We start from the raw sequence: 21,243 nt of genomic DNA, 5'->3' as shown, positions 1-21,243 counted from the left end.
CTTCTATTTCGGAGAGTGAATGCGCTGAGCGGGCTTAAGTGAATTGGTCGTTCGTCATTGTGTGAGGGCTGTCAGCGATCTGCGCTTTAAAATGAAGCGCTAAAAAGCCACACTCATAACTAATCTATGAATATCATCGAGCACAGTGAAGTGTTGCTGCGATGTTGTGTGGCCACATTTTGCTTACATCTGTGTATGTCACGCAAGTGATATTTACTTTCGCACATTCGGCACTAATCACGAATGTTCAACCAAATCTGCGGTATGTACTACGAAAAATCTGGCTCCTCAATCTTGCAAAGTGGCTCGGTCCCTACGAGGCTTCATTAAGACTCTGCTCACTCTGCTCGACGCAATGGCAAGCAACGTGAAACCTTGGATGAAGTTTTACGATGAAGCTGTTTGTTCCGGTAGATCCCTTCTGTAGACAAAAGACACGTAGGTCTACGGTTTTTTGGCGCTTCTTGTACATCGCCCCAATGGCGCACTGGCGAAGAAAATGCTTAGTAACGCGAAGCGAAGTTGGACGATCATGATGTCGATTCTACTTACTTGTAGGTTATGCTTAGTTAAGTGATGCTAGGTTATTTTTAGGCAGTTGCTAGGGTCATGGCCGTGTTGTTTTCGAGGTTACTTCAAGATTTTTGATGGACTTCAGCTAGTCGATAGGCATTCTCAGATTTCAGAATGGCCCAGCTCCGCAACTTGAAGCCTTGCGCGGCTTAGTGCGAGATTAAAGTTCTTTTTATCTATATTTCTCTTTTTCTCTATCGCATTGTTTCTCTCTCTATTTATCCATTTTTCCTTTCTCTTCATTTTTTTTCTTCTTGGCATGTTTCACGTGCTCCGATTCACTGAGCAGAGTTTTCGTTTAATGCTCGCACCCAGTGTGGTTGGTAGTGGGGTTGGCCCTATTTTGGTGACGCACACCCATTTAAAGAGTTTTGCACGACAGAGCACCAATTATCAATAGATTAAACAGCTTTCGTAAAGATATCAAGATAGCACGAGCCGATTCATGATAGTGATAACGTCTTGTACACGTCGTACACACAAAGGCCTTTATGGACTGCCTGAACTAGCAGTGCTGTGAAAAATCAGCGCGCCAACTTGATAGTTAAAACAATACGAACGACAAGCTACGGTCATGCCAGGGATGCAAAATGGTAGATGGCACATTCGGGTTTTTTCATAAGTCCTTGCAAGTCTCTGACTTCACTGTATACGAAAAGATACGGCAAGCTCATAATGGGCTGCGGGAGTTGCCCCAGAAAGCAGTGGTTGGTCGACCACGTGATTTTTTTGTTTTGCATATTAGGTATTACGCTTCCCTCTCTGACATGTTTACTCTTACATTTGCCGAGACGTCCGTAGTGCTTTTTTTGCACACATAGATAAGCAAAGAGACACCAAGCTCTAAGCTCCGTGCCCTTCTAAATGTCTTCCCTCACTCACCTACTCCGCCTACTCCCCTTCACTCGTTCCTGGCCAGTTAAAGGCAAGCGCGTCGGTAACTTCCACTCGATGGCGCAATCATTGCTGCGCCCGTCAGGTCCCTGCTGAATCTTTACTTTCTGCTGTACCTAAATGCAGCAGTCGCATGCCGGCACGCCATATAGACGCAGGGGACACGCATTTGGACCGGGCGATTTGACGGCCTTCGGTGCACCATTATTAGGATGAACAGATATCGCTTGCAGCAATATCTCACTGCTATGGGATCTCCAACGTCGCCAGCTCCACAAAAAGTGGTAAAACAAAAGCGAAATATTGCTATATAGAATGCCAGCCTGAATGGTTCACGCTCGTGTTTACATCTGCCAGTAAAACCCTAAGTCTCGTCACGATGTAATTGGCTTTTCCGATGAAAACAAAAAACAACAACAAAAAGACCGCATACAACGATATCTTAACCTGCAGGACAAGCGTAGAAATTTAAGAAAGTGTTTTAGACAAGACGCTACTGATGGAAAATTCGTGTGACAATTACTTGTCAGCAATGCTGTTCTAGCTCGGCGTTGTTCGCACGCTGTCATCAGAAAACTTGTCAAGTTGGTATGCGCCTTAGGAATCGGGCAAGCCCCAGTATTGTGTACAAAAGGCATGAGTATCAAACAAAAATGAACATGTTAAAGATACAGAGAGAAATAAAGAGAGATAAAGAAAATTATAGAATACAAGAGGAAGAGGAAAACAGGATGAAGGAAAGGGGAAGAAACCTAATAGAATAAAGTAGAAAATTAACGAGACAGCCAGAAAGATATATAAACAGACACGTCAAAGTGAAATAAAAACAGAGAATAACGTAGAAAGACAAAGAAATGGAAAATACCAGATACTAGAAAAAAACCTACTAAAACAGAAAGGGTGACATTGACGAGAAACAAATAACTTAAAATATGCAGTGCTCTTACAACCTCTCATACCTCTCGTGCCACCACGACGTTACGATCTTTAGAGCCGTCTAAGATGAAGTACCTGAAATTAGTATGGGTCCCAGGTCACCAGGCTGACAATAAATTAAATGGCCGACGCCTTAACCCGCTCATTGCTAGATCTCCCAATATGCCAGGTTCTCCCGGTGGTAGAATACTTCACCGCAACCAGGTTTAGAAGATTATTTATTCACACAGGTAGGATAGAAGCAATGACCACGTGGGCGGAATATAATCAAATAAAATATCCATGGAAATCGCAGTGGAGCCATTCTCGACAATAAGAAGTGTCGATCACCAGATTTCGATGTCGCGTCCCATCATTAAACTTTTACTGGAACAGGGCTGGTCTGACAATATCACCTCTCTGCCAATTCCGAGAAGAACTCGAAAACATTGCACATTGCTTTTTGTCATGTTCAAGATACTCTTGCGTTAGAACTCGACTTCTAATTACTCTTTTTGCAAAATTAGGGTTGTCCTTATCGGAGGAAAATGTTTTAAGCTTCGGTGCCTCAGGCTTGGGATGCTGCCACAGGGATGCCCTTTCATAATAACTACTCAACGAGTACAATTTTAATCTGGTATTTGTTTTATTAATCATTTCAATAGGTTAACATTTAAATTTTCAAAATTGTTCACATCAGGTTGACACGGCAGTCTGGAATACAAGCACAAAAGCATATTACTTGTAGTTAAATTGAATACTTTACGTATGATTACCATTCAATTTCTTTATTTTTGATTTTCAATGGCAAAGATTACCTAAAACAACATTTAAGTCTGAACGTGGCATTCTTGACCAATCCTCCAAAGTGGGTACGTGCCATTTAGATAGGGAAACAAACAAATAAACAAAGCCGTGATCTTAATCTAGGATAGCTTCTATGATGTTTCTTTTTACCCTCGCAGTGTTCGCACTTGCTCTGAAAAAGATCGATTCTGGTTCTGTTGAATGGCAAGTGTTTGAAACGGTGACTAACCTTTGTTGATACAGCCTACTCAACAAATCCATTCGTGAAACGTTTTTCCAAAGCAAAGCAGCTGGAGGAAGTGCTTTTGTGTCCAATCGGATTAGAAAATGTCAACCTGTTTCACAAATTTTTAAAAGGAGCCAGCTCTGTATAGGTTTGTTCGAACACTGCGGCCACACCCTCCATGTGGCCTAATGTTTCCTACGAAAGAAAAACAAAAACATGATGCTTATGTAGGTAACATTTTTTTTGTTGTAAAATGGGTATTGTTTTTTAGGCATTTCGCTTTATATTGCTGTAGTGAGCCATACCATGAGGGAAGGTGTCCTGTAAAACACTCTGTTTTACTGATTCTTTAAATCCTAAGTAGGACAGTGGCGTTATCTAGCCTTCATTTATGATGCACTCGAAGCACTCCTACCTAGGATCAGAAACATATAAAATTTAAATGTAGTCCTGAATGTTGTGGAGCTAGTGGCTACCACATGGTGAACGTAAAGCGCAAATGAAGCAAATCTTTTGTGATAACAGGCTAAATCATAATTTTGACAAGTTGGTCATAGTTTCTTTTTAAATGATTTAAAATATGCTTTTCTTTTCTGCATGATGCGTAACACCGTAGCCACTAACTGCAGTAAACTTAATTGCGTTCATCAACTATGCTTTCCTAATACCGCTTATGAACACTAGAGTAGCAGCTTCACCTTGTCCTTGCTCTTTTTGAACACACACTGAACCTCCTCAATTCTGAACGTTTCGTTCAATTAAAGGTCCTTATATCGTTGGGCCTCACGAATACCAAAGGCTTCTTATTGCCAACCTGATGGGTATGAGTTATGTGTATTGCCCACCAATGAGGGGCCCTTTAGCAATAACTTTGATTTTGAAACCGCGGTTAGCTTAATTTAAAACTTTAGGCATTGGTGGCACATATCTATGGTAGTGGGATTTAACATCGGCTCATGGCGTTACGTGGAATACCGACTTCAGTCTCTGAAGTATGAAGTGAAATAAAAAGCGTTACCGGTCGGCAATAACATGTCATTTACCTGTCGGTGTTCAGCAAAGTTACGTGACACAAAGCAAATATTTTAAAAGTATTTGTACTAGACATCTCTTGTTTCCATTTGCTCACTGGTTTCTTACTTCTGTGCAAAAAATTTAACCAACACTTCCTTTATTGTCATGCAAAAATCTATCTTGCATTTTTTTTGTCGGAACTGTGGCGTCAACAGTGGGCCAGAACAATGCGAAAGTTGAATCGTGCTGAGATGCTAACCAAGTGCTCAACGCAATTTTCGAAAGACTTCTGGTACTTTCTGCCTCGTTTTTTTTTATCTGAAATTAAAATGTGAAGCTCGAACTATCGTACTTACGTTTGTATTGAAGAAACCTTCTTGTGGACAGCTAAAGAAGTCGTATCCTGTGAGGTTACTCACCGCTTAATCTTGGCAGCGCATGCATAAGAGTCTTGTCTCAAATGTGTCAACTAAGCCATACTCAGGTAGGGTATTCGCACGTTATTTGCTGTGTAAAATTTCTAAAAATAGTGCTACTGTATTTAAATAGAAATAAATATGACAAACAAAAGTATTCGTTTTGTAAAAAAGTACCCTTTATTTCTTTTCCAAAATCATCGTCGTATGCGAAGCCAGACCAGCCTTTTCCGTGACCACCGAATCTCAAAGCGATGACGTAGCTACTCGCGTGTGCTGTCTATTCAAGCGTTCCCTCATGTACGTGCTACTAAAAACAACCACTCCATATCTCTATGCTTTGGTTTCTTGGTCCATGCTTTGGATTAAACATCAAGTTGTCCGTACTGCAGATCAGCGGCAGAAAAATAAGTAGCCGGTTGATTTCTAGCGTACAATGCTTTAACGCCCACGGCTTTGAGAAAATCATGAGGAAGAACAAGTGCTTGTCCATATCACAGTACATCGACTACAACAACGAAGGAAAGCAACAGTAATTGCAGCGCTCCCGGTTAAAGGCTCAGAAACGTAAAAATTGAATTATGTGCCTTGTTTTTTTGTTTGTCGAATGCCATTGCTCTTCGTTAAAGAACAGGGGTTCGTTACAAATATCTTGTGCGTATGTACATCATAGATACAAACACTTTGAAGGTCGACTTGCGTCCTTCGTGCTCTTTCAACGGCCTCACCAACATACCTGGGAAAATAAGGGTTGAGCGTTAGACATATCTCAAAACACTATGAAAAAAAAATTGTTTGCTATACAACATGGTAAAGTTAATTTGTTCTTCACTCAACTGTCGCTGCAGAAAAGAAAAAAAAAACAGTAAACTACTCTTGTTCTGGTGAAAAAAAAAAACAACACGCGCCTTTTTATGTTTATGCACACTGACTTTTAGTTTGTGCTTGCAAATCCACAAACTGGAACGAACATGTTTACATCTTAGTTGTTGCGCCCCTGAGTGAGGATGAATATTGACGCTAAGCTTTGTGTAGGTATGAAATGCAGGTTCTACTGAATAGCATATAACAAAACGTAGCAAAGCTTCGTTTTACTACCTACATTGACCAATTTGAGCCAAACAAATTCTCTACAAAAAAAAAAACAGTAACAATGCACTCATGCTCTCGGAGAACTGTCCAAGGAGAGTGAATGCGGTTTCGATCCGTTAGTATATCGCGATGTCGCAATTTTTCCAAATTTGTGCTTTAGACCAAAAACAGCAAAGAAAAGCTTACAAGAGGACTTTTTTTTTCAAGTTTGAAGTTTTATTGAATATTCAGTACATATGAAAAATATAACCATTTTAGTACAGAAAAAGATTCCATAGTGTAAACACTGCCGTGGGACCTATTTTTAATGCTAAAAGCACTAGCACAACTTAGAATCTTGCAGACATTTTACAAATTTTCAATCACTGAAGTAGTAGGTTAAATAGGAAGATGATGTTATTATAGAAAGACTGAGACTCACCTACGACTAGTTTTCAAGTTCCGGCAGCGTATGAGTTCTTTAAAAGCGTGACGACTAGTGCAAGGACAAACCAACTCTTTTGCATGTTGAGTTTATGAGAAGTATCTGAAAAAGAAAAAAAAAGAACTGATCAGGGCGTAAAAATTTGCGTTGAATCATACAATTACCGCGCGAGTTTCTTCCATCAAGAGCAAGGACAATTATACCACATTCCAAACTTACGAGAAACTTGAGGTTGCAGAACTTGCCGCAGAGCGAAAAATGAATTGTAAACTGTGGTATGTTTGACGTATCGCCATTAGCTTGAACAATGACAACATTAAAAAGTTTAATTGGCGTGATGTTTAAAAAAAAATGCTTTACCAAGAGTACATTTTCGCGCGTAAAGCATAGTGATAAATTTTGGGCGTTGGAACAAGACTGAGATGAAGGAGGACACAAATAAAAGTTGAGGCCTTAACTGTGTAAGTACGCCGTACCTCTTTTTGCCTGATGAGGAGATCTAATTTTTTTAAAGGAGACATAATTTGCGATCACGTGGGTATGTGTCTATAATATGTCCTGGCGTTCTTCTAAGACCTATGTAATACGGCGCATCTGTTCTAATCGTGTTGATCGGTCGAAGTGAGACCAGTTAGCGAAACTCGGCGCACGCATTGTGTCCTATTTCATCTGGGTCTCGTTCAAACGTTTAGGATTTGTTTCTGCCCAGGCTTGTACAAACTTGCAATTGGTTCACATTGCTTCGTCGTAAAAAAAATAACGGTGCAGGTACACAGAACAGCAGTACTTTGCGCTGGCTAACAACATGACCGTTAATTTGAATAACATGGTTCACATGAGCACAACCGCTTACGACGAAGCCATGCGAACGAGCTCCAGCTTTCACTCTATTAGTGTCTACATTGCTATTAGACACTTGATTTGAGTGGAGACCTCAGCAACAACAGCACGGATTGATTAAATTCGCAAGGACGTGCCTACACAGTTGAAGTCCTGAGAATATTGGTGAAGCTCGGCGTTGACAACATGGAAATAAACTGACATTCACGAGGAATCACCTACACGCTATAGTTCCTGAATATGCTGTCCGGACCTAGATTGTTACCGCAGTAGATTGAATTTGCCCTCGCGCATGTACGGCCCTATTCACTTCCTCAGTGGGGTAGCATAACGTTTATTCCGAGCTCTGTAACCTCTCTGCGTTTTCGCTCTCTCCCACTTATTTCCTTTCTTAGCTAGCACTTGTATACAATCGCGTAGGTGCTTCGCATTAACGTAGGTTGAAATACCGAAAGGCTACAATACTGCCATGTGCCCCGTTAGTGAGACTGTGCAGAATAATACCATGTTTACTCATTTGTAACGCAACCACAATTGTATCACGAGGGATAACTTTTCATTGAATCCAGGAAGAAAGAATAATTTCGGCATTGGATTATAACGTGAGAGTCAATTTTAAGTAATGAAAACTGAAAAAAAAAAACAACTCGCATTACGTTTGAAAAAAAAAAAAAAACATGGTACAGCCAGAGATGCGGATGACGGCTACCATGAGCTGCCTACGCCTCTATAAAGTTAAGAAACGGGCACCAAGTTAATTCATTATCTTGCCACTGAACGCCTTCACACAATGCAGAAATAGTAATTAAAAAGAAGGTGATATGCCGTTCTTTTGTTAATTACGGCTCTACCCACTTAAAAAAGTTTTTTTTTCTTTTTGCGGTCCTCCCGCATGCATTCACGGTTGAAATTTAAAACATTCATGCGGCGAAGACGACCACCTGGCAATTTTCTTTGATTACCACGAAGTGTTTTTTCGTAAGCCATCCTCAGCGTTTTCAAATGAATAATATGGGTTATCTTGTTTCATATATATTACTGCCTGAACAGAGCAACAGCTTTGTTCGTGAGAAACAATGAAAACCAAAAACAAAAAAAAGAAAGGAATAATAAATGAACCGAGAGAGTATGTTTCTAAGGGTGCTACGTAGTAATTGCTTCAATGTCATTATTTGTGCTTAGCGACACTCTATTGTTCAGTCATCTATCTTTAAGAAAGTGTTTTAATATGATAATCGACACTTTTTGTCGTTGAAAGACCATAGGGTGAGAGTGGTGTTTCTTGCCTCCACTTCCTTGTCCTCGAAACCATGGCCCAATTAAACTGATTGGGTATTCAAACCACGGTTCGTGCTTCCTCGCTCCAAAGTTTTTTTTCATAGTTTTTCTCAGCTGGCTTCAAACTTTAAGGGTCCAAGTACAGTATAAAGAGGACGGAGTTATATACTTCCTTCCTCGTATTCATTATGATGTAGTTATAACAGCGGTGCTATAGTGTGTTATAACTAAGATCTCTTCAGACGTTTTTGATTGGTGTGAACCGAAATATCATCTGTACTTGAAAAAAAACCATAAACCAGCAAATGACAAAATTGTTCAGCCTTGAACTCGGAAAAAAGCACGCTATACTGTATATTAAGTAAGCTAAAAACTTGATATTTTCTTGAAGATTAGGGTTTTGCTAAACTTCTTCAGATACTTTGTCCTGACGAAATATATTTTGCACATTGAACGGGACTTTAGGACTCTATAAAGTATAAATGCGGGTATTCTGGTAGCTCGTCTAACCCGAACAGAAATATCCGCTACTTTAGACCTAATTATTCCACCAATGTTGCACGTTGGGCTTATTCTTGCTACTTGTTGTTTCCCAGCATCTATGAAAAAAGACGACAGGTGCGCTAGAAAAGATAGCACTGTGTGGTTTTGATTACGTCGTCCTTGTTTCTTGCGCCGAGCGAAATTGAATATTGTGTGTTCCATATATTGTGTGCTCCAGATATTCGGTCCATATTTCTAACGTGAAAACTGAATTTTAACGTTTTCTTGTAGCAAAAAATACACTAGAGGTTACTGAACAAACTTGTGGAAATGGTGTGGGAAGAAATTCAAGTGAAATAAATGAAATATTGATTTTACTTGGGCACCAGATATTGCATTGTTTTGCGAAAACTGTCTTTGTGTAGGGGAGGGGAAAATTAAGAGGGGGTGGAGAAATTACTTAACCGGCGTGACGCTTTTGTATGGGAGCGGATGACGTACAACCTTGCAGCAACCACATCGTAAAAAAAAAAAAAAAACATCCCGAGTTATCTTCAACACCGCTAAGGACTGTCTGAGCTAATTTATTATGACATATATTGAAATAAAATAGATTCAGTCGGTTTAACGGGTTTGAAATCAGAGTATAAACAGCGGAGCTGGCCTGGAAGCGTCGCCAATTATAGAATGAAGATTGAGTTCCTTTTTTTCTTATTATTACTCTTTCTTCGTGTGCCGTCTTTTCTTATCTCTTTCTACATTACTTTCTCTTCTCATTTCTTTCATTCTCACCCCCCCCTCTTCTCTTTCCCACTTCTTGCAGGATATACTGCACTTGATTAGCTTGTGGTTCACACTCTCACTTCACCTTTTCCCTCCTCCTCATTCTAAACTCAGTCCTCCCCAACCTCCCTATCATTTCCATTGCTCTTGCTGAGGTGTACAATACAAAGCTATACTATTCTTTACCATCTACTTTCCTTCCCCTTACCCTCCAGTCCGTTCTCACTCATGCCCCTTTCCACACCGCGTTGCTATACTATACAACGAATTTCTACGATATGCTAGAAGCTGCTTAGCCCATGCCTGCTTTCTGTGGCGCACAGGCAACGAGTTTTCCGTCTGTATGACAGTGGCCCAAGCTTAAATGGCTTCGCTTTAAAAATGAAGGAAAACGTAGTTAGGATGTATGATAATTATGTTATGCCATGAGTCTTAAGTAAGTCAGGCGGATGTTTGGAGTAAATGCGTACCTGTTAAGTAGAGATACCCTGGAAATGGAAGAAGAAAAAGACAAAAACAAACACTGTTAGTACAATCGCAGGAAGTTGTCATGTTCTTAAAAAACGCTTGAAAGGCTACAAATCGTCAGAGAAAGAATACGATGGTATTGCGCGACTACACTTTCACTTTCACGCAGAGAGAAAGAGAGAGATAGGAAAATGCAAGGAAGGGCAGGGAGGTTAACCAGACGCACGTCCAGGATAGGAGATATGAGAAAGGGAAGAAAGACACATAATCACGAACACACTTAGAGGAGCACAGACTGTCTACAGGCGGTCGCTCGGATTCGTTGTGTATGGGAGTGATCACAAAGCCACGTAGGTGGGTATATTAGATCACACCCCCATGAGTCTCAATGTCGCAAAACCATTTAACTTTGTGAGAGAATCATCATGACACTGAAGTCCGATCAAGACAGTGGGTATACAAGACCTCATAAATATCTGCGTTCGCACATTGCGAAATAAAAGAGGATCTGTAATTGATGGATAAGAACCACAGAAAATATAAACAAGTGGAAATTTTAGAACCTACTCTGAAACCACTATCGCTTCGCTAACCCTACGCAGGCAATGTGTTTCAATGATTTAAGCCTCATGTTTCAATGGTGTTTTACTTTTTGGCTCTGAACGGCGTGCAATATTAATGCTTTCCAATAAATCCTCGCTCACCGAGGCAAGTCCAATTTATTGTACTTTCGACTCAAAGTTTCAAAAGAAATTACTTCAGGCTGCCGGTTCGTGAAGCGCGAAATAGCATTTTACCGCGTTGCAGCACATCGAGATGACATTTATGAATCTCTGGATGTCAAATTTTCAAATGATATTTCCAGTCTGAAAGATAGATAAGCCTGCAAGCTTTTATTTAAGCACAGCACGTCTTTACTTCTTTAATGTCTTGTTCTTTAAAGCGCGACGGATGTTTTCTGAATTTTTCTGGAGACGAAAAATGTCTGTCCTTTTGACGGCATCAGCGTATATAAGGCGTATTTTCTGCCTTTCTGTTTATTCATTTTTGTCAATTCTTATTCTTTATTTTGTTGTGGAATTGTGTCGTAGACATCGCTTTTGGTCATGTCACAACCAGTGCTCGGATGTCGTTTGGTTACACGTGAAAATGCCATTCTATAAAAAACGAATTGCGCCCCGACCAAGTGTCGAGGATTTTATGGAATATTCAAGATATTGTTCAGAATTTGTGTGATGCCCCGAATAATTGCGAAGATCCAATTGATCCTGTTATTTATATAGACTAAAAAATATAGGTGAACCTAATGCATGGCCTATATATATATATATATATATATATATATATATAATTTTTCTTAGTCTTCGTTTTTCTGTTTATTTTTCATTATCTTTTCTCCTTTCTTTCTTTTAACTGGGACAGTCATCGTTGGTCGTGGCGTAACTGACGAGCACGCCCCGTTATTGATATTATGTGCGGTCGGTCATGTGGGGCACACACTCTTACCACACCATGCCAAAAGCCAATTTTTTCATTTTTTTTGCGGAATTTTTGTTTTTGTTTCGAAAGGGTTTTTCCAGGTTTAGGTACAGACACTGAATATCTCGAAAGAAGGTCAACTGTAAGTGATACGTAAAAGAGAAGAGTGTCGCTCGTAGTACGCGTCACAACATACGTTGCTGTGTGCAGAAACATTAAACGTACTTCTCGGTGCTCGCCCCCACGTCATCAGCGTACGTCACACTGCCACCCACCGGGACTATACACCGTCCGCCTGCGGACCTCGTAGTCGGTGCCCGGTATCTCGAGTACGCACTCGAAGGTCACGGACTGCGGCAGCTGCTCGGCGTTGAACGAGCGCCACAGCTCGATGTCGTACGTTCCGTTCGTCTTGCGCGTCCGACCCCGCTGCACCTCGGTGCGACGCATGTCCGGGGTGATGCTGAACAGACGCAGCGTGGGACGCGGGTGTAACCCCAGGGCGTCGCAGTGCACCTCGACCATGGGCCCACCCGAGCGGCCACTCGATGTCGGCCCCGCTGAGGAAGTGATGTCGGCGGGAGCACCAACGCGTGCTCGCGCGGCCGTTGCCAGGGAGGAGGCGGCAGGGGGCGACGCGGCTGGCACTGCTGTAGTCACGTACGTCAGCGTGAAGTTTCTTGCCGGCACTGCGAGACGGAAAACGGGTCCTCTTAATGCACGCAACTGGAACCAACGAAATGCAATCCCAGAACGAAACAATGATAGTAACATGTGAGGCTTTACGTGCGGAAACCACGATATGAATACGAAACAAGCCGTTATGAAGCTAGTAATTATGAAGAAGAATGACCTCTTCTATTAATACAAAAGACACAGCACTGAAGTCCCCTCCTGATGAATGAAAACAAAGGAGTGGCGGATGCTTGAATTGAGGGCCTATGTCTTCTAGCGCTAGCTACAATACAATAGCGCCAGCTTACTGCTCTCAAGCGATCTCAAAGCACCTGAGTGGGAACGTATGGCTAATGTTGAGTGTTGAGGGATCAGTAAATTAGCCATTCACGACACTGCGGAATAAAGAGTTCTCATACTCGAAAGGCGCTGGTGCTTTCGTGGCTATTTGGACTTGCTTTACCCTTTTCATTTAATGCGGCTCCTGTGCAAATTGTAATTATGAATACCGTGCTCTCAAAGAAAAAGATTTGTTGGAAGCCATCGTTGACGCTATTTGCGTCATTTTCGTTATTGTCATGTCCCTGATTTGCGTCATTGTAGTCCTGCGACGCTGGGTTACTGCGTGCATCCTCAAGCCCATAAGGTTCCTTTCACCACGCTAAAGTCATAGCCATCAGCAAACACAAACGAAAAAAAAATGGGTCGGAAAGCAAGGTGACAGAAAAGCACACTATACGGCTACATGTCCGTACCGCAAGCACGCATGAACACCGCGTATATGGGCTATACACGGGCATGATGTCGTAACGCGCAACCACCCAGAGTATATGGATAGGCTCCACGCACCGCCAGCATGTCGAGGTCTGCAGGCATGGAAGCCCCGAAGCAGCCTTCGAAGCGGCGAGAGAAGCAAAACAGAACAAGCGCTTCCCACATGAATGAGGAAACGGGGGTCCCCCGGCCTGTTGTAGACACGTGTGCTTACTTACGCCCCGGTAATGGTGAACAAGCCCCAAGGCGGGGAACCTCGAGAGAAAGAGTATTCCCGGCTGTCACTTTTATACAGGGGAGACAGCGCCTGCCGGATGCCACGTTCTCTCTCATTTCTTTTTTGGCGTGCATTATCTGACCTCATCCTGCAGGAAGCCCTGTGTGACTTTTCTACGTCCCTCTGAGTCTTTTATTACGTTGCTTGTCCGCTCTTCGACCCTACTTTACGGGTCTCTCGTTGGAACCAGCAGTGGTTCGACGGGGGCTTAATGCTCAGAAAACCGTGATGACTGTTGGAGGCAGGGCATCGCGCTGGAGGCGATGCATGCGGTGGCTGTCCACAGCAGCTACCGAGTCACCTCCTAAAACCGGAGGCACGCTGCGTTTTTTTTTTTTGCCGGTTTTTCTCGATTCGTCGGTGCTGGTCTGGGCATTGATAATGACGAGGAGGTTGCGGCTGCTCATGTAGTGTAGTCTGCCCCGGGCCATAAAGAAAGCCCACTGTACCGTTAAACTTGCAGCAAATTGACAGATCCTTTTGATGCAATCTTTTCTACTTCAATATGGCATTCTGGCGGGCTAGTTGTTTCGTGGTCGTTAGACGTTAATGAAATGAACAATGGTGTTTCTTACTCGTGTCCTCGTCTTTTCGCGTAGTTTAATAACGATGTTTCGACTGAACGTTCATTTTTCTTTCTGTACGGGGTAATAACAACACCTTACAAAAATTAAACCTACATTTGAATTCACACAAAATTGAGTACAAGTCAGAAATATTATTAATCAGCCACTTATCTTCAGCTTAGAGATTAGGAAATATAGTTATCCAATCAACTCGTGTTTGCTACCGCAGCGAGAAATGCGTAATCGGGAAAGTGCTGTCAGGCCGGCAGGTGCTGTAACAAGGCTGAAGCTACACTCTCAACTCCTCTTACTTACAAATGCACCTCAACCCACCATTGTGGTCTAGTGGCTAAGGCAGTCGGTTGCTCACCCGCAGGTCACGGGATCGAATCTCGGTCGCAGCAGCCACATTTTCGATGAAGGCGAAAATGCTTGATGCATGTGTGCACATTTAGGTAAAGAACCCCAGATTGGCGAAATTTCTGGGGCCCTCCACTACGACGTCTCTCATATTGAAACGTTGGTTTTGGGACTTTAAACCTCTACATATATTATTACAAATGCACCTAAAAGTGTAACAAAAATATGAAATCGGTAGTCAGGCTTCAAGAGAAAAAAATGTGAGAAGAGAGCAAATATGTGTGTGCAGACTTTACAACCGAAAATCGCCAACTCCAAAATAAATGCTGCGTTTTTCTTGTCTTCCGCAAATAAGCACTTCTACCGGTAATGGAGTGTATGCTTGAAGAGCTTTAGGAAGTGGCTGTTGTTTAAAAGTCTATTGAAGCGCAACTGCGGTTGTAGCGGTCTATTGACTATATTGACCAATCTAACTGTAACGCGTCGTCTTGGCGTCTCCTTTTTATTTATCGCTTACTGTTCTCATCTTTTTTGCAACACATATTCGTCTTCTTAGGCACATTGTGATAAACCGGATGCTAGTATTCGGTTAATTTTCTTTTTTTGCCTCATCGTCTCTCTTCGTCTCCCGATAGCTGCCTCAAGTTAGTGACAACTTTGGTGCGCGCACATGCTCTTGAGCATCAACACTGAGTACAGATAGGCAGAAACTCAGGACCACCGCGCGGCTAGTGCTAAAATTACAGCCAAGTTTCCTTTGCACCCCTTTGCGCACTCGATTTATCTCACTATTCTACTATTTGCTTTGACAAGTAAAAGTTAATCGTTTCAACTTACTTGGTTATGTCATCAACGCTGGATAAAGAACGTACGCACGCGATTACCTGGGTCGACACGTGGGAGCTTGTGCGAGGCGAGAGATCAGGACTCGTGAGTAAACCGTGGACAACGTCGCCGTCATTGCGCCGGGGTGCAGGAGTTTGGGCGCCATGCATAGGATAAAATGGTGTTGCGTTTCATCATCGTTGCATATGTTTAAACAGAATTACAGCCATCCTTTAATCAGTGGCTGTAGTTGGCTGCTGACCCGCAGGTCGCGGGATCGAATCCCGGCTGCGGCGGCTGCATTTCCGATGGAGGCGGAAATGTTGTAGGCCCGTGTGCTCAGATTTGGGTGCACGTTAAAAAACCCCAGGTGGTCGAAATTTCCGGAACCCTCCACTACAGCGTCTCTCATAATCATATAGTGGTTTTGGGACGTTAAACCCGACATATCTATCTTAATCAGTGGCTCATGGGTAGTCTTTCTTCCTAATTACCATCTAAAACTGAAGCGCGATAGTACGTCTCTTTTCGTGTCTAAGGTATACTGTGAGCATTACATTCTCCCCCCCCCCCGCCTTTTTTTTTCTTTTGGTTAAAAAGTGGCACCCTGATCGAGTCCCCGTAAGGCAAGTGCACCTTTGTGCTGTTCGCATAGCAACAATCACTTAACCCGAAGTGCTCTATCATATATAGTCCGAAGGATTAAACGATTCAAAACGATTGCAGTGTCTGCGAATAGCAGAAAAAACGCAACGTCATTTTCCTGCTTTCCGCAAGCTTTCTCCCGTTGCTTTTACGTGTCAGCCTTTCGAGCCTTGCTTTTGTTAGTTGCAGTAAGGGAGGCTAGTGCAGAGAATCGCGCAGACTGCTGCAGGAGAAGCGTGATGACACGCGGAATTAGAAGCGCTCCTTTATCATGGTCCCGTTTTTTTTTTGTATCTTCAGCTTGTCATCAAAGCCTCCCGTGTCGTCGCGGGGCTTAGATGCGCTGCTACGCAACAGGGAGCTCGCAGGTTTGTGCCGCGAAGCAATATCGCCCTATCAGCTATGACAGAAGTGGACACCTAGGAATAAAATAAACTAATTCTGGGTCTTCGTCACGCATAGCATTCGCAGGAGAAGTGAAGCGGGGGAGCATGGAAGACGAAGATGGATAGCGTGCATTCGCCGACGCTTGTACTTAAAGTAAATGATGAAATTGATGTAGCTAATCAGATGAATAATTATGAAGCATGTTCTGCAAGACATACAGTACGCGTACTTCATTAAGATGAAATATTAATCCTACTTGGGTAGTGTCTATCTTTAACAACCATAGCAAACCGTTGCCTAGGTTACAAGCAGATTCGACGTATATCGACTTCGCTGCTTGGAGATACCAAGCTCCTTGTTGCACGCGAATGAAGATGTTGAAAAGGGTTGTGTATAGTGTTTATTTTTTGCACTGTATAAAATGCGAGCTCCTCGTTTCAGTATGTTTTATTTATTTACTGTATATGTTAGTCTCATGTCGAAGTGACTTTATGTACTTTACGCTTGGCCAGACTGACATTATGACGTTTTATATTCTGCACATTGATGGTTTCAATTAATTAAACAGAAAACAAAGATAGAAAAGAGTGAAAGAGAGATAGGTGAAAATCAATAGGGAAAGAGAACTAGAGAGACAATGAGAAAGGGATGAATGAGAAAATAAAATAAAAGAGTGCGGAACAGCAAAAAAAAAAAAAACAAGGACAGAAGTTCAAACAAACAGGCAGAAAAAACAGAGAAAAGGAAAAAGACACAGAATGTAAAATAAAAAGAAGCAAAGCAGGCTGCTCAGCTCCGAACTTCTTTCACACTTGGCCTCACTGGCGCGAAGCTGCATAATTTTTTTAACTTTGTCTTGTTTTTAGCTTTCGTGAATGTTAGAGAACAGCACGTGCCAATTGGCTTTGAGATCATAATTTCGCCATAAAAAAAACCTGATATAGTGGGACTATGTGTGCATGTAACACTGAAGATGAAGTGTAAACGCACTTTTGGCACATAGAAAAAAAAAACACGCACAAAATGGATCAATTAAATTACTTCGAATCCCTGTTATAGCATAACTGTCAATCGCAGTGATGAGTATGTGCACCGTTATACGTTTTAGTTCTTATGCCAATGAAGAACTTTTGCTAGTACGCGAAGTGCTATTTTACATAAGCACTAAACTGTTCCATGCCTCTCTGGTTAGCGTTTTCAGTCAGCTATCTCCCTCGTAGCAGCCGGTGGGCTAGTTTTCTCAGTGTGCACAAACATGTCGATCATGCGAGACAAGACTAGGGCTTTTGCCGAACGCCAGGGAAAAGCGCCGCGCGCAGAACCAAAGTTTATACGCAGCCGTCGCCGTGAAATTGAGGAACCAGCTGCTTCAACAGCCACGCCGGACGCCTTTGTTCAAATCTTCGGTGGCGCATCGGCCTTCTGCGCATTTGAATTGCTCCACGGTGCCTGCCGAACAACAGCCTGTCATATATCGCGCCACATAGGCCGCCCGCTTTCTTGCACTCGCCCCTCACATGAATGGTCGACCTTTATGGTCCCTTGAACGCCGCCCTATGTGCCACTGCAGCGTGCTAACATCCCCCCCCCCCTTCATCTACATACACAATCTCTCACCTTCTTTCTTGCAATACAGTTTCTCACGTTACGCCACTCATCTCTTCTTACTGAGGCCTTTCTTTTTATATTTTACTTGAAGACGCTCCTCCTGCCACTTGTGATTTCCTTGCTTTGGGTCTCGGAATTTCCTATCTTCTTACCACCACGTGCGTTGGTTGAGACGCTTTGTCCCCCATTCGTCATTTTCCTTTCCTTTGTATGTACGTGTTTGAAAGATTTGTCATTCTGAGTGTGTTCGGCTCTGCTTGCACTATTCGGAGAAATTGATTTTCCTCGTCTGAGACTCCTGCATCGTTTACCCGCCCTGACCATTTTTCTTGCGGAAAGATGTTCACTGCGGGAGGAGAAAGCCTATGGCAATCTTCTGCCCCACCTACCCATTGAGGTTGTCTGCCTTGCTCGAACCTTCCAAAACGCACGGTGATTTTCACTTTAGCATTTTTTTACTGTTTTCTTTTTACACCAGTGGCAGAACGCGAAGACCGGATTGGTCTTACGTAATAGCACAAACGTTTGCATTCAGTATTTTTTCACAGGTTCGTACTTTTTAGTGTTTGGTTTCTTTAAATAGAATTACTTTTCATCGTAATTCTTTTTACAATCCTCATTGCTGCAGAACCTTGCAAAATACTACATTATGAATTGGGACAAAAGGAAAATGTACTTCAGTAGACCTTTGTGCAGATTTCGTTCCGTTGTCATTTTCTTCTGTAACACGTGCGCCGACATTTAGTATAAATTCGCGAAGTATCTGAACGTGTCGTAGTTAAGGCTTGTTCACTGCAATATGTTGGTTCTGATTTACAGGGAATAAATAACAGTGCTAAAAGAATAAATCTGCGAAAGCGGAACAGAAATGTGTTGCAGGTATTCACTTCAACAGCAGCTCGCTGAATTATCCATAGTTGATCATTGCTGTATAGTTGGCTTACTTATGAATTAGTAGAAGGAATTTCAACATGTGGAAATTAAAATGTATGTCCTTTCGTTGGAAGAATTTGTTGAGGCTAGCAATGTGGCACAGAGTTCCGTGTTTAAACCTGGGCTTCAGACAACGGATTGTCTTTTTGACGGGTCCCTAACCACTCTCAGTTCAAAGATGAATGGGTGGTTTCTTTCTCGTCCTTTCTACCTTGGGAAAGAGTGGTAAAGTGGCCTAGTTGGTATGAGTTCATAGTAATAAACAACATGACATGAAATGAGAGGCTAAGAAGAAAGGAAACAAAGGATGAGGGCTGATTGCCAACTTGGAAGAGAAAGAAAGTAAAAAAATAAAAATAAAAAAAGAAACAAGGAAGCCTACTAGCTCTGATGTTCCTTCAGGCGCGAATTCCTATTTTTTTTTGGCACAAAGCAACCACAAATATGTACACTATGTTTCACCTCTAGGCTAAAGAAACTTTCTCACCGTAGACCATCATTGACTGCTGCCTCGAGTCAATGCCGGCCAGTGAAGAAACCACACACGTGTAGAGACCGCTCATCTCCGTCGTGGGCCGTATGATGCGGAGTGCCCTGTACTGCGAAGGTCCGGTATACGAAGAGTCGTCCAGATGACCCGCCAGGATCCCGCTGGCCTGCCGCGAGTTCAGCTCCGGTATCCACTGGTACACTGGTTCTAGAAGGTCGTTGAAAAACCACTTGACCACGAGTCGCACATCGTGTTCGTTGTACACGTACTCGCAGTCCAATAACACGGGCTCCTCGGTTCCGTTTGGCACCCAGCGTGGCACTGAGAGCTTCCAGATGGCCACGCACAGGGCTCCTGCGATCACAGTGGAGATAATAACATGTAGTGTAGTACACGTCACCTACTTCAAAACAATGAGAGGGAAGGAAGAAAAAGAGAGCTAAAGAAAAAAAAAAGCAGAAATGTTCACCATCGCATACCTCACATATGAAGAAGGAGAGAGGCAGAATGCGGTATGAGTGTGGTAGAGTACGGAAAACTATCAAGGTGCAGTCAGCGTGGGCACACTATAGCTCATAATATAGCACTCGTTTATATAGTGCTGTCACCATCAAGAAGCGCTTTGTAGGGCTTTTCAGGATGAACAACCTTTGAACGTGGTGTCGCTCAAGCCAACGCGGCTACAGGCCGAGTTATTTTTGTGAATGCAGCGACTTTTCAGCATACTTGTCTTTGTCAAAGCAGTTCATAATTTGACAACCTCGATATATTGGCTCCAGTGAAATCGCCTTTCCAAAAAGTTTTGATCTCTTCAATCTTTCACCTTGCCCTTGGGTTATGATTATGTAGAACTTATATAATTTTGCCAATGCGACACGTCTTAGTCAAAGTTCGCAAGATGTGTCTTTTTTTCTTTTCTTGCTACGTAAATGGTGAATTTTTCGGAAAACATCAATGAGGCTCGTTCGTGTGAGGGTGCTTTGGTCTCCTTACACCCATTAAAATCTTGAAATATCTTTTCTTATTCTCTTTCTATTAAAAACTGAAGAGAACTCATGAATACGATCCTCAACTAGCTGCAGTATTACACTAACGACACCCGATATTCAGGAAACTTATACGTCTTTTATCGATCTCACTTTACGAAAGCTTCGATTAAAAATCTGTGAAGATTTCAGTATTACCATGGTAGCGGTAAAGTTGTATAAAATCTTGCTCGGAGAAAAATAGTAAGCTGGATTGTGTCAGCTACGACACACTTGCACAATGAAAGGTGGAAGCATTAAAGACAGAATGAAATAAACAATCGTAAATGAACAAAGTGTGTTATTGTAGCTGAAATAATCACATTTCCTGGTTTATAATTATTGCTATTATCTCATCGAAATTTATAAAAGTCGTTTTTCGAGTCACTGCAACGTCTCAAGGATTACAATAAGGAAACAGAATCATGCGGATTCTTAGAAAAAAGCTAAAAGGTCAAGAGAATAAACAAAAGAAGGAAATTAAGAAAAATATTTCAAATAAAGACTTCATTTTATTCTAAATGCCTCTGTAACTCGCGCAATGTTGTGCTCGCTTTTCAGTCAAAGCTTCTTCCTTATGTGCCCCAGCTGTATTATCTCTAAAACACATCCATCATTCCAGTGTTTTTATTACTACTAATTTACTTCAGGACCACAGTACTATATAAAAACATAACCACTGGAGCATTTTTTGTCTGTAATAACCCATACATTGGTTCGAGAAGTCTTAGCAGACAGGGCAGCATATATATAGGACGGTCCAGAATCGCACCCCTTTCAGTGCACCTCGCACAATGAAGGAGTATGCAGATGTACGCTCATTCCATAGTCGTCTACGAATTCTTCCGCGCCCGCATAACGTTCGCAAATATGAAGCGCGGTGCGTTTTCTCACCGCCATTCGTGCAAACGTACGCTATGCAAATAAACCCTGAAAATAAGTGCGCGATACCCAAGGGAAAAGCGGGTAGGTGAAATAGCGTGGGC

The 21,243-nt window shown here is 42.3% G+C and overlaps 1 protein-coding gene across 2 annotated transcripts in view; it reads right to left on the bottom strand.

Moving 5' to 3' along the window:
- Positions 1–5,002: 5,002 nt before the first annotated feature.
- LOC119171949 (uncharacterized) overlaps positions 5,003–21,243 on the bottom strand; it is a 60,340-nt gene continuing 44,099 nt past the window's right edge. Inside the window, exons 2-6 of one of the 2 annotated variants that reach the window (XM_037422860.2) lie at positions 19,230–19,586; positions 11,968–12,381; positions 10,216–10,233; positions 6,359–6,463; positions 5,003–5,581 (exon numbers count right to left, since the gene is read on the bottom strand). In XM_037422860.2, the coding sequence (XP_037278757.2) occupies positions 6,372–6,463; positions 10,216–10,233; positions 11,968–12,381; positions 19,230–19,586 (881 nt within the window). In that variant the 3' untranslated portion in view covers positions 5,003–5,581; positions 6,359–6,371. The remainder of the gene's footprint in view (positions 5,582–6,358; positions 6,464–10,215; positions 10,234–11,967; positions 12,382–19,229; positions 19,587–21,243) is intronic. The other variant, XM_037422861.2, reaches the window with a different exon arrangement.

This window comes from Rhipicephalus microplus, chromosome 4, assembly GCF_043290135.1.
Source record: "Rhipicephalus microplus isolate Deutch F79 chromosome 4, USDA_Rmic, whole genome shotgun sequence".
NCBI lineage: Eukaryota > Metazoa > Arthropoda > Arachnida > Ixodida > Ixodidae > Rhipicephalus > Rhipicephalus microplus.
This window is presented reverse-complemented; position numbering and strand designations above follow the sequence as displayed.